The sequence below is a fragment of the Strongylocentrotus purpuratus genome, unplaced genomic scaffold (genome assembly GCF_000002235.5).
Source record: "Strongylocentrotus purpuratus isolate Spur 01 unplaced genomic scaffold, Spur_5.0 spur5_scaffold_18, whole genome shotgun sequence".
NCBI lineage: Eukaryota > Metazoa > Echinodermata > Echinoidea > Camarodonta > Strongylocentrotidae > Strongylocentrotus > Strongylocentrotus purpuratus.
The window spans coordinates 23,180,410-23,194,671 of NW_022145603.1; the positions used below are offsets into that span (position 1 = coordinate 23,180,410).

At 40.5% G+C, this 14,262-nt stretch overlaps 1 protein-coding gene across 1 annotated transcript in view; it reads right to left on the reverse strand.

Moving 5' to 3' along the window:
• The window catches only part of LOC763964 (leucine-rich repeat and IQ domain-containing protein 1), a 39,574-nt gene that overhangs the window by 13,764 nt on the left and 11,548 nt on the right, over positions 1–14,262 (reverse strand). The window contains exons 2-10 of the mRNA XM_030989498.1: positions 7,103–7,321; positions 6,686–6,812; positions 5,918–6,018; positions 5,238–5,346; positions 4,611–4,840; positions 3,565–3,639; positions 2,646–2,785; positions 1,881–2,042; positions 71–1,210 (exon numbers count right to left, since the gene is read on the reverse strand). Coding sequence (XP_030845358.1) covers positions 71–1,210; positions 1,881–2,042; positions 2,646–2,785; positions 3,565–3,639; positions 4,611–4,840; positions 5,238–5,346; positions 5,918–6,018; positions 6,686–6,812; positions 7,103–7,279 — 2,261 coding nt within the window. The 5' untranslated portion in view covers positions 7,280–7,321. The remainder of the gene's footprint in view (positions 1–70; positions 1,211–1,880; positions 2,043–2,645; positions 2,786–3,564; positions 3,640–4,610; positions 4,841–5,237; positions 5,347–5,917; positions 6,019–6,685; positions 6,813–7,102; positions 7,322–14,262) is intronic.

Below are 14,262 nucleotides of genomic sequence, written 5' to 3' on the forward strand. Positions count from 1 at the left end.
AGCATTCATGAAATGTTATACATATGCAGGTTGATTTCAGTTTTTATCTGAATCAAGAAGTTATACTTACGTCAGGGATATGCAGTCTTGGATCCACTGTAGACGACGCTGCTCTAGTTCTGCCACAAGAGGGCGGTGCTCCATCAAGTTGGGCATTTCTTCTGAAGAACCCTCTTCCATTTGTGTCTCTATCGAAGGGGTTTCCAGTCCCTCTTCATTCTTTAATTGTTCTTTTTGAGTAACATTTCCAGAATTTGAATTATTATTAGAATATCCTTGCCTTTCATCTTCCAAATAACTATTTGCTACTTTACTGATATCTACTTCAGCATCTTTAGGCAGAGTTACTTTTTGGTGAGTACTGGTAGCAGGTAGGGTAGCGGAAGCGACATCCTCAGTGACCTTCGATCTCCTTGGAATTGTATTACTCTGATCTTCCTCAGCTTTGACAGTACTCTGTATCTCTTTCCCAGACACCTTCAACTCCAAGCCGCCCAGAGTGTCAAGACCCCTGGTTTCCGATCCTCCAGTATTTCCAACGTTTGAACTTCCGCCTCCAAAACGATCTTTGGAGGTTGAACTTGTCTGATCCGTCTTTGGGTGCATCTCTCCTTCTTCATCCAAATTTCCCCTAGATGTTTCATTCTGACCCTGTGAAGTCTTTCCTATTCCTCCATCATGGAAAGTACTATCAAGAACAATCGACCTCTGCCGACCTTTGAACTCGTCACCCATCAAGAGGTGACTTCCTTTAGAAGATGGACTTGGCTCTTCAATGAAACTAACACCTTTCTCAGTGATAAAGACAGACTCTCCTGCGCTAACGGTCTGCTCTTCGTTAGCAGATTTCTCCCTGTTAGTCCTATCACTACTCAAGCTGTCCTGCTGCCTTGTGGAAGCACTAGGAGTTCCTTCAGGATTCTTTGCATCAGGTGCAGGAGCGTCCTGCAAACTGGCATCTCCTGCTTCGGGTCCTCCTGCGATTGCCTTTTGTTCATCCTTCTGTCTGTCCGGCAAGATTCGCTTCAGGATCTCTTCACTTTGCTTCTTCAGCTCCTCCTCTTTCTTTGCTTCCTCTTCCTCTCTCTTCAGCCGTTCTTTCTCCAACCTCTCCTTCTCTTTCTTCTCCTTCTTCAGCTTGATCCTCTCCAGTCGTTCAATCTCCAGTCTCTCTTCTTCTTTCCTCTTCTCCTCTTCTTCACGCTTTTTCCTGCAATGAATAATCAAAGCAATGAGCAAATTAATGCTGTCTGATCAACCATTTCAATCTGATTCAAATAGTTGCATTTCTAGTATAAATAGTAAGATATAAATAGTAAGAGTAAAAGTGATTCAATGATTATTTTACATAATGGTCATCTATCAAAATATACTGTTCACACTTACCATCTTTTTCACGGTTCCTAGAGATAAAAATGTTACCCATCAAATAGTGCTTCATCCATATAAAAACACCTTTTTTTGTGTCATACTTTTATATGTTGTTATTAAAGAACAAAAATACAACAACAAAAACATTCAAGTATAGTACACAAGATCACTAAGAAGCAAGTCTACTCAAAGCTCAGACATGGCTCCTTTTTCTCAGAGATTTATCAATGAATGGAACAATCTTTCCTCTATAGTTGTGGAGAGTACGTCACTTAATAGCTTTAAATCCAATTTGTCAAAGATTAATTTGACCCACAAAAGTCCTTAGATTGTCCATTTTGGTGAACTGCTGTACAGCGCGCCACTAAACGTGTGTCCAAACATGGATTCTTCATCCCAATCCTTGACTCTTTATCCTAATGTCAACGAGAGGCAAATAAGCTTGTAACTTTAAATGCCTACCTCCAAGGTATATAAATTGACGACATAACAAAACGAAAACTACCAACCTTTCTCCTTCTTCTTTCTTCATCTTCTCTAGCTTGTCTTTCCTCTTCTGCTCTTCTTTTCTTTTCCTGCCTACCACAATCTCCATCTGCCTCTCGTTCTCTCTCTTCTCCTTAAGTCCTTCTTGGATCATCTTCATTTTTTTCCTGTATGGTTTTCTCACCCTACGGAAAAAAAATCAGGAGAAAGTGATGCATACAAAGGTGACTTCCTCACAGAAAAAAAAAATTGTTTTTGGATCAACAATACAACAACAAAAAATAAACAAACTTAAAGGTGATCATTGAGTAGATTATTTTTCAAGGAAAAAGGCATTATAATCTTTAAATTACCAGTCAATAGTTGTATGGAAATATCACTAATTTCCCTTTCAAATTGTCACCTATTTGAGCATTATTACATTGTATATACCATTCATTCATTTCGGTTCGGTTCATGAGAAAGGGGTTCATCAAATAAAATATTTTTAAGGACAGTAAGCATTTTAATCTTTAAATTGGCAACCCACAGAAATCATTATTTTCCCTTTCGATTTGGAATTGTATTGGTATGGTAATATTTCATGTAGTGAACATCCATAACAGTTTGTTCTTGGCTCATGTTTTATCTTTTTACAGATTTATCTATATGTATCTATAAAAAGATAACAATTTGGCCATAGTACCACTAAAAGAAAAGTAACATTAAAAAAGCAGCAGAATCATTGCCACTTTGAAAGGCATGTTAGTTTATCAAGTCCATACGGCACTCTTTTTCCTTAGTCCCACCTGTAGGATCTGAAGGCTGCTTGGATTGTTGTTGCAGCAGTGTGTTTCTTGGTGGTCTGTCTCTTTACCTCCTGGTGATGTTCCTGCTCAAAGGCCCCCCTCTCCAATGCTGTCTGTCTGGATAGCTCGTCTATCTGGTGCTGTGGGTGTGAAAAAGAGAAAAGATAGCATTATCTTTATTATTGTTATTATTGTTTATTCAGCAAAAACAAAGAAAATCATTGAATACAAAACAAGAGTACATTTGGAAAGAGTCACATGAATGCCGAGAAAAGAAAAAAATTAACAAAATAACTGTAACCCGAACGTCTTCTTTTCCAATCCATGTGACTTTACAGAAATAACTGATTCAAGCAAATAAGTTCCTTATATGATTTATCAGCACTCAGGCTGAGGCTGTGCAGATCTATCACAAGAAGTATTGATAGGTGCACACAGCCTCAACGAGAGTGGATAGCCCATGTAATGAATAAATGAGGACTCGCGTCGTTTCCTTTACACAACAAAAATCCTAAATCCTTATTATTTGGTAAAAGAAGGAGCCATTTAATGATTGAATGAGGTCAGTATTGATGACAAATAAATCCAAAATTAAGTATGCTTTATTGCATACCGGTACATATTTAGTATAGTGCATTTCTCCTCACACGCACATTCTTTTTTTTTCATGTACAGTGCATTTAAAAACATTAGGTATACTGAACAACTGTTTCATGATAATGATAAAAACATGTTCAATAAAAGAATCATGCATGTCTGCGTTCAACTAATAATTTGTTTAGGATCAAAGAGTCCCTTGTATGAACCAAGATAAAGACAGAAATAGAGTAGATCATTGACTTAAACTAGGATTTGTTATAAAATGAGGATCTCCACAGGCCTAAGATTGAAAGAATGTCAAAGAAATATTTGGTCTCACCTGATATTGCTGTAACTCCTCCTCTGTTTGTCTTGTTTCATTAGCAATCTCTTCTTCTATTCTAGCATTTGTGACCTATGAAAGACGACACAATCATTACTAAGAAAAAATTTCAAACAAATACAAATCTACTTGCTACATAATTGCAGCCATGCTAAATTTTATCCAGGGTAATAATTGTGGAGCGCTAGAAGTGTCAAGTCTGACATGAGTGCTATACTAGAACCCACTATTATTATTATTATCATTTATTTTGAAATCTCAAAAGTAAAGGTTCATTCAGAAATTATTTTGATGCTGTCAATATTTAAGTTAATGTTAAGTTCTAGCATCCCATAGGTAATCGGGATGAAACTTGAAGAATATGTTCTCATACTGCTCCACTTGTGCAAAAAAAAATCTATGTTCCAGATATAGTGATGTGTGAAATTGGATTTTACAGAGTCTGACACGTATCAATGAAGATACATTTCTGTTTCTAACCGGGGTCCAAGAGAATAAGTTTACAGGTGTAGACAGAGTAACAAAAGGGCAAAGTACTGTATAATCGTAGAATGTTATGAAACGTATCCATATACAGTTGAAGAGGCTGGATCGATGACTCAGTGGCAGATCAGTGGACTCATAACTGGGAGATCCCAGGTTCAACACCAAGTCAATGTGCTTGTGCCCTTTGGTAAGGCACTAATCCATATTACCAAGTCCATCTGAGAGGACTTCAAGCCTATCTGCACTAGTTTGGTCAGGAGGGATTAGACCTCCCTGAAAGGTCACTGACAGGTGGTTATCTCATCAAATCAGCTCTCAATTAACATAAGACAAAGAGGATCATGGGGGACCAATGATCACCGCTCAGGCATTGTTTGCTATATAGAAGGCGCAAATAGCTATAAGTAGTGCAGTGGGGCTTCAAAGCCATTGGTCCTCTGGTTGCTTTCTTACAAGCATCTTCCATACATGCTTTCTTAGCAGTCAGTTTAAAAACAATCATCAAACATCAAATTGGGTAAATGTTCATGCAGACCATGCATCCTTGGACAACATACCATTCTCTTCTGCGCAGTCTGTCTCTGCTCCTCGTCATTTTCCTGTTGCTTCTGCTGACGAAGCTGCTCTGCGTTCTGGTCCAAGATGGCCATGGTGAGGTTCGCTTCCTCTCGTTCTCTCGTCTCGATCTCCTCTCGTTCGTGGAGCACGCCCTCTAGAATCTGAACTTTCTCCATCAGCTCCTGCTCAAACTTGTGAATGTCCGTGTAGACCATCACAGCTCCACTCTCTATGACATTGACATCAATAATCCAAGATAACTCAAAATGGACATTTATTTTCTAAATTTAAAAAATACTCAGCTTTCCCCTTTGAGATGGTAACACTGATAATTAACTAATATTGATACATTCCTACAGCCCTGTATATTTTTTGAAATTTCTATGAATGAACTCTACAAGATTCAAGTATTCAAGAAAATATCCAAGTTGCACTGGAAAACTGTGATTTTGCATTAGAATACCGGTTGCCAACTTGATTTTCAATCTTTATTTCTCTGAAATAATTGAAATGAACAAAATACATTCCATGCAGGAATTCTGCTCTTTATACTTATGCATTATAATCCTACATTTTGAAATGAACATGACACAATTTACAAATAGGTCAAAGGGGAAGAAACATACCTTCATCAAGAACAGGAACAAGATCCAGTCCATTGACCTGACCTTCTGACCCCTGACCCTGGTAATCTTCTAAGTCCTTCCTGTCAGCCTCTTCAAGCTCATGCAAGACCTACAGGTGGGTGAGAAGGACAAACATACTAGGAATCTTTAGAGTCAGAATTCTTGCTAACTCTATTTGGTGTCAGTATTGTTTAACGAGGGAAGCCTCATAAGCTTCAATGCTGTTCTTCCTAAGGGACCTGCAATTATTATTACCCCAGCAATTGCCAGGTATCCATTTACATCTGGGTGGAGGGTGGCAAACATGGATTAACGTCTTGCTAAAGGACGTTAGTGCCAGGTCGAGTTTTAAACCCTTAACCCTTGAATTGAGAGTCAGGTAAATGAACCACTATACCATAACACCTCCACTGTCATGATCATAAGAAAACATCAAACTTACAAGGGGTATGAGTTTGTCAGTTGTTAACTGTACATGTACCGTACATGATCAAATCATTCTCCCACTAAATCAGGGGGGGGGGGGGGCATTTCACAAAACTTGTCATCAACGACAAATGACAGTTTTTTGTATAAGCTACTGAAATCCTTGCTTCAGATTGGTTATCCGCAGATTTGTCTCTGATTTTAGGCATTTGTCATTGAAAAAAAGGCTTTGTGAAACAGGTCCCTGATCTTACCCTGTCTCTGAGTTCCTCAGGATCTTCTCCTAGCTGGAAGGCCAACTTGTTCAACTCCTTTGACTGGTAGGCAAAGTTCTCTACATCGTCTTCATCAGTGACTGGAAATAAAAATGAGAGCAGAGATGGAAATCGGTACAAATTTTAAAAAAAGTGTTATATCACAAAAATATCCAGAAAGTTCAATATATTTGGAGAAAGTAGTCAACTGATAATGTGTCAATTTCAATTCGTTTTCAATAAAGGTCACAGCTATAATTAATCAACCTTCCACAGCAGATATTAAAAATTTCTTGAGGCATAATTTAAAAAAAAATTGTAGTTGAATGCTTTTACACATGCATATTCAGGAAAAGAGAAGAATTCAAGGGTGCTTAGAATTGGGGGTGGATGTTAACAAAAGAAAGGAATATTTCCTCTACAATAGCAATGCTTGGCAGCTATTCTGAGATGCAAGCCAAAATTTGAACCAATTTTCTGAAGACTCTTCTGCAGTCTGCACTTCTTTAAGTACGTTCTAGTCTTCAAAAGACACATATTAATTTTTAGTAGAATATATCAACATCTATTCCTTTGTGTGATGAATCAAGGATGCAAGAGTTGAATTGTAAGCTCCAAAATAGGAATTTACCATCTATAACAGGAATACTTGGCAGCTATTCTGAGATGCAAGCAAAACAATGAACCAAACTCTCTGCACTTCTTCAAGAACGTTTTAGTCTTCAAAGGACACAGATTAAATTTTGATATGATAAATCAACATCTTACCTTTGTGTGATGAATCAAGTAGGTCATTGCACTCTTCTAGGGCAAGCTGGGCATCCTTAGCTCTGCTTTTGACCTTCTCTACGAACTGGGACACTGATTCAGGTATGGTACCGTTGGGAGGCGGTTCCTAAGGAAACAAGCATCACATGATCACATCTTAAATCGTGCATTGATAGCAGGACCTAGAATGCTTTAATTTCTTCACATTATGATTTCGAGACTTTTTAGACTAGCTACTAAGGAAAAAAAGAGATTTAATTTGCCCCAGTTTTGATAAATTCAATGTCTTTAACAAAGATATTTGTTTTGCCTGAGAATATCCATAGAATAAGATGAAAGCTTGCCAACTCCTATCCCCCCCCCCCCCCTCCCTTCAATCCCGTGCCAACATCTTTTTACTACAAATAAAATCATTACCTCTTCATCTCCAGTTCCGTCGACGACGTCATCTTGATCCTGTATTTCACCAGAGAGGGCGCTATCATCCTGAGGTGAAAGGGCATCTAACTCTCTTTGGATCTGAGCCTCGATCCAATCATCCTCCTCCTTTGCACCCTCCATGTTGGAGCCACGCCCATCTCTCATGGTTGACATTGCTCCTAATTGGACGGTTGACCTTGATTTCTTCCTGGATGTCTTTATAACAATAATTTTTTTTTTCGAAATTTGAAGGCAGTTCTAACTTCTACTTCTATTTATAGAATTGTATGTTAAAATCTTTAAAGTTGCCTGCATGATTTTAAGAATACCTAGATTTTGACTTGATCCAGGATCCAGATTCTAGATCAATCACAAATTTTCAAATCAAGCAACCAAAACGACAACACTTTTTAATGAAAAAAGAAAGAGGCATGCAATTTCGATAAATCATAGGGGCGCTGGTCTGAGAATAAGGATCATCCGCGAAAACGAGGATCATCTTGGTAAACACGGACAGATGCATCCGCAAGAATAAGGATCGTCCACATTTTCATGACGATTCTGATTTCCAATCCGTGTGTTGGCAGTGCGAAAAAACGGGTTCCGCAACGATTTTCTTGATGCATTTTACATCGACTTTGTACAGAGAGGCAGCGTATTTTTTTTCTGTAACGCTAATGCGTCACAGAGGTTATTTCCACGACTTGAATAGAGGCAACATCCGACACACACACTGAGGACACTGAATTGCGCCGCACTGATCAAATTCTAGGATTAAGATTAGGTTTATTTAGTCTAGGTTTTTAAGGTTAAGGTTGGGGGTTGAGTCTAGGGTTAATGAATATGACTAGGGTTAGGGAGACATTAGCTGAAATTAGCAATCGAAAATAATTTAAACCCCTAAAACCAAGGATAACCAACGGCACTGTGAGTGTCGGCTGATATGTTATGATCTGAAAACGTGACAAGTTCAGTGCGGGTGAAGCTTTTCTTCACACACCTAATCGGAGATGAAGGTAGCCCATCCAATGTGTAAAAATTGCCAATTTGATAAGTGTAAGGATCGCATTGTACACGTACAACCGCTATACTACACACACGCAATATATTCTTTGTGTATTGTATCCAGGCATGATCAGTGCAACGATGGCTGGCTACCAATTAAAATAGGCATGGTGGTCGGATATAATGAGAGTAGATGATGGAGGGGGGGGGGGGGGGGGGCGGTAAAGCGCAGTACTTAGGGGCAAATCAAAGAATTATACTAAGACCTCACCTCATTTATGTTAGAAATTAAAACGTTATTATCTTCTTTCGAATTGCAATATATCCCCGCACCATAATTATAAGCATGTCATGCATTATATGCCTTTTCTCTGCGAAAGGGGGCATTGACTACCAAATCACATAAACTATTCACCATTATGTCACCGTCATGTACATATTTTCTATAGATATAATTTTTCACGATCTCAACTTTTCACCACCCTAGCGTCATGTACATTGTCAATTATGGATAAAGTGGAATATTAACTCTTCACCACCCTACGCTAACTTTTCACCACCCTTCCGTCATGTACATTGTCTATGGATAAGCTGGAATATTAACTCTTCACCACCCTACGCTAACTTTTCACCACCCTACCGTCATGTACATTGTCTATGGATAAATGGTAATGTTAACTCTTCACCACCCTACGCTAACTTTTCACCACCCTACCGTAATGTACATTATCTATGGATAAGCTGGAATATTAACTCTTCACCACCCTATACGCTAACTTTTCACCACCCTAGCGCCATGTACATTGTCTATGGATAAGCTGGAATATTAACTCTTCACCACCCTACGCTAACTTTTCACCACCCTACCGTCATGTACATTGTCTATGGATTATTAACTCTTCACCACCCTATACGCTAACTTTTCACCACCCTTCCGTTATGTACATTGTCTATGGATAAGCTGGAACATTAACTCTTCACCACCCTACGCTAACTTTTCACCACTAGCGTCATGTACATTGTCTATGGATAAATGGTAATATTAACTCTTCACCACCCTACGCTAACTTTTCACCACCCTAGCGTCATGTACATTATCTATGGAAAAGCTGGAATAATAACTCTTCACCACCCTACGCTAACTTTTCACCACCCTAGCGCCATGTACATTGTCTATGGATAAGCTGGAATATTAACTCTTCACCACCCTACGCTAACTTTTCACCACCCTACCGTCATGTACATTGTCTATGGATTATTAACTCTTCACCACCCTATACGCTAACTTTTCACCACCCTTCCGTTATGTACATTGTCTATGGATAAGCTGGAACATTAACTCTTCACCACCCTACGCTAACTTTTCACCACCCTAGCGTCATGTACATTGTCTATGGATAAGCTGGAATATTAACTCTTCACCACCCTACGCTAACTTTTCACCACCCTACCGTCATGTACATTGTCTATGGATTATTAACTCTTCACCACCCTACGCTAACTTTTCACCACCCTTCCGTTATGTACATTGTCTATGGATACGCTGGAACATTAACTCTTCACCACCCTACGCTAACTTTTCACCACCCTAGGCCTATAGCGTCATGTACATTGTCTATGGATAAGCTGGAATATTAACTCTTCACCACCCTACGCTAACTTTTCACCACCCTAGCGCCATGTACAGTGTCTATGGATAAACTGGAATATTAATTTTTCACCACCCTACGCTAACTTTTCACCACCCTAGCGCCATGTACAGTGTCTATGGATAAACTGGAATATTAATTTTTCACCACCCTACGCTAACTTTTCACCACCCTACCGTCATGTGTATTGTCTATGGATAAGCTTGAATATTAACTCTTCACCACCCTACGCTAACTTTTCACCACCCTAGGCCTATAGCGTCATGTACATTGTCTATGGATAAGCTGGAATATTAACTCTTCACCACCCTAGCGCCATGTACAGTGTCTATGGATAAACTGGAATATTAACTCTTCACCACCCTACGCTAACTTTTCACCACCCTACCGTCATGTACATTGTCTATGGATAAATGGTAATGTTAACTCTTCACCACCCTACGCTAACTTTTCACCACCCTACCGTAATGTACATTATCTATGGATAAGCTGGAATATTAACTCTTCACCACCCTATACGCTAACTTTTCACCACCCTAGCGCCATGTACATTGTCTATGGATAAGCTGGAATATTAACTCTTCACCACCCTACGCTAACTTTTCACCACCCTAACGTCATGTACATTGTCTATGGATTATTAACTCTTCACCACCCTATACGCTAACTTTTCACCACCCTTCCGTTATGTACATTGTCTATGGATAAGCTGGAACATTAACTCTTCACCACCCTACGCTAACTTTTCACCACTAGCGTCATGTACATTGTCTATGGATAAATGGTAATATTAACTCTTCACCACCCTACGCTAACTTTTCACCACCCTAGCGTCATGTACATTATCTATGGAAAAGCTGGAATAATAACTCTTCACCACCCTACGCTAACTTTTCACCACCCTAGCGCCATGTACATTGTCTATGGATAAGCTGGAATATTAACTCTTCACCACCCTACGCTAACTTTTCACCACCCTACCGTCATGTACATTGTCTATGGATTATTAACTCTTCACCACCCTATACGCTAACTTTTCACCACCCTTCCGTTATGTACATTGTCTATGGATAAGCTGGAACATTAACTCTTCACCACCCTACGCTAACTTTTCACCACCCTAGCGTCATGTACATTGTCTATGGATAAGCTGGAATATTAACTCTTCACCACCCTACGCTAACTTTTCACCACCCTACCGTCATGTACATTGTCTATGGATTATTAACTCTTCACCACCCTACGCTAACTTTTCACCACCCTTCCGTTATGTACATTGTCTATGGATACGCTGGAACATTAACTCTTCACCACCCTACGCTAACTTTTCACCACCCTAGGCCTATAGCGTCATGTACATTGTCTATGGATAAGCTGGAATATTAACTCTTCACCACCCTACGCTAACTTTTCACCACCCTAGCGCCATGTACAGTGTCTATGGATAAACTGGAATATTAATTTTTCACCACCCTACGCTAACTTTTCACCACCCTAGCGCCATGTACAGTGTCTATGGATAAACTGGAATATTAATTTTTCACCACCCTACGCTAACTTTTCACCACCCTACCGTCATGTGTATTGTCTATGGATAAGCTTGAATATTAACTCTTCACCACCCTACGCTAACTTTTCACCACCCTAGGCCTATAGCGTCATGTACATTGTCTATGGATAAGCTGGAATATTAACTCTTCACCACCCTAGCGCCATGTACAGTGTCTATGGATAAACTGGAATATTAATTTTTCACCACCCTACGCTAACTTTTCACCACCCTAGCGCCATGTACAGTGTCTATGGATAAACTGGAATATTAATTTTTCACCACCCTACGCTAACTTTTCACCACCCTACCGTCATGTGCATTGTCTATGGATAAGCTTGAATATTAACTCTTCACCACCCTACGCTAACTTTTCACCACCCTAGGCCTATAGCGTCATGTACATTGTCTATGGATAAGCTGGAATATTAACTCTTCACCACCCTAGCGCCATGTACAGTGTCTATGGATAAACTGGAATATTAATTTTTCACCACCCTACGCTAACTTTTCACCACCCTAGCGCCATGTACAGTGTCTATGGATAAACTGGAATATTAATTTTTCACCACCCTACGCTAACTTTTCACCACCCTACCGTCATGTGCATTGTCTATGGATAAGCTTGAATATTAACTCTTCACCACCCTACGCTAACTTTTCACCACCCTAGGGTCATGTACATTAATTGTCTATGGATAAATGGTAATATTAACTCTTCACCACCCTACGCTAACTTTTCACCACCCTTCCGTTATGTACATTGTCTATGGATAAGCTGGAACATTAACTCTTCACCACCCTACGCTAACTTTTCACCACCCTTCCGTTATGTACATTGTCTATGGATACGCTGGAACATTAACTCTTCACCACCCTACGCTAACTTTTCACCACCCTAGGCCTATAGCGTCATGTACATTGTCTATGGATAAGCTGGAATATTAACTCCCCATAGGAAAGTGAAAAGTATGCCGCAGACCTGCCGCAGACCTGCCGCAGATCTGCCGCAGACCTGCCGCAGACTAAAAGTCTGCGGCAAAGAGTATGCCGAAGTATGCGGCAGAAAGAAATTTTGCTGCAGACTTGCCGCATACCAGTATGCCACAGGAACAGTCTGCGGCAGATCTGCGGCAGGATGAAATTTTGCTGCAGACTTGCCGCATACTAGTATGCCACAGGAACAGTCTGCGGCAGATCTGCGGCAGGATGAAACTTTGCTCCAGACTTGCCGCATACTAGTATGCCACAGGAACAGTCTGCGGCAGATCTGCGGCAGGATGAAATTTTGCTGCAGACTTGCCACATACTAGTATGCCACAGGAACAGTCTGCGGCAGATCTGCGGCAGGATGAAACTTTGCTCCAGACTTGCCGCATACTGGTATGCCACAGGAACAGTCTGCGGCAGGATGAAATTTTGCTGCAGACTTGCCGCATACTAGTATGCCACAGGAACAGTCTGCGGCAGATCTGCGGCAGGATGAAACTTTGCTCCAGACTTGCCGCATACTAGTATGCCACAGGAACAGTCTGCGGCAGATCTGCGGCAGGATGAAACTTTGCTCCAGACTTGCCGCATACTAGTATGCCACAGGAACAGTCTGCGGCAGATCTGCGGCAGGGCGAAACTTTGCTCCAGACTTGCCGCATACCAGTACGCCACAGGAACAGTCTGCGGCAGGTCTGCCACAGGATATCCCATTAAAGTCTAATAGGGCCAATTGAAACCAATCATCTCATGCATATTCATTATTACTTTACACGTGTGACAGAAAAATACATTTATCATGATTTGTTAAGCAAATTAAGACAATGCACATCATTTTTGTGATTTCTATTTTCCTTTTGCCATTATTAACCAATAGATTATTTTGTCTGATCATGTTACAATTACATTCACGTTTAAGCAATAGATATATTGATTACTAACCAAGAAACTATGATTACTAACCAAGAAACAATATACATATTTAGTATATATATGTGTACGAGCCTGTGTCACTTTAAATGTTACTCTTGAATACACTTCAAATGATCAATGTGATGAAGTTAATACAATTGAGAATAGAATATACCTAATTGGTAATATCGATATATATTGGTATTACCTAATTGGTAATATCGATATTGCCAATATCGATTATGAAGTATCAATCAGTTTATCACTGGTTCTTCTACATGCATACTTTATTGCCACGTACTGGATATGAAAGAGTATGCGGCAGGTCTGCAGCAGGTCTCTTCATCATACTGAAAGAGTATGCGGCAAGTCTGCGGCAAGTCTGCGGCAGACCTGCGCAGACAGTCATCTTTTTCACATGCAAATTAGTTTTGCCGCAGACTTGCCGCAGACTTGCCGCATACTCTTTCAGTATGATGAAGAGTCTGCGGCAGACCTGCCGCAGACTCTTCATCATACTGAAAGAGTATGCGGCAGGTCTGCAGCAAGTCTGCGGCAGGTCTGCCGCAGACTCTTCATCATACTGAAAGAGTATGCGGCAAGTCTGCGGCAGACCTGCCGCAGACTCTTCATCATACTGAAAGAGTATGCGGCAGGTCTGCAGCAAGTCTGCGGCAGGTCTGCCGCAGACTCTTCATCATACTGAAAGAGTATGCGGCAGGTCTGCAGCAAGTCTGCGGCAGGTCTGCCGCAGACTCTTCATCATACTGAAAGAGTATGCGGCAAGTCTGCCGCAAGTCTGCGGCAAGTCTGCGGCAGACTTGCCGCAGACTCTTCATCATACTGAAAGAGTATGCGGCAAGTCTGCGGCAAGTCTGCGGCAAAACTAATTTGCATGTGAAAAAGATGACTGTCTGCGGCAGGTCTGCCGCAGGAGTATGCGGCAGGCTCATTTCTTTCCTATGGGTCTTCACCACCCTACGCTAACTTTTCACCACCCTAGCGCCATGTACAGTGTCTATGGATAAACTGGAATATTAATTTTTCACCAC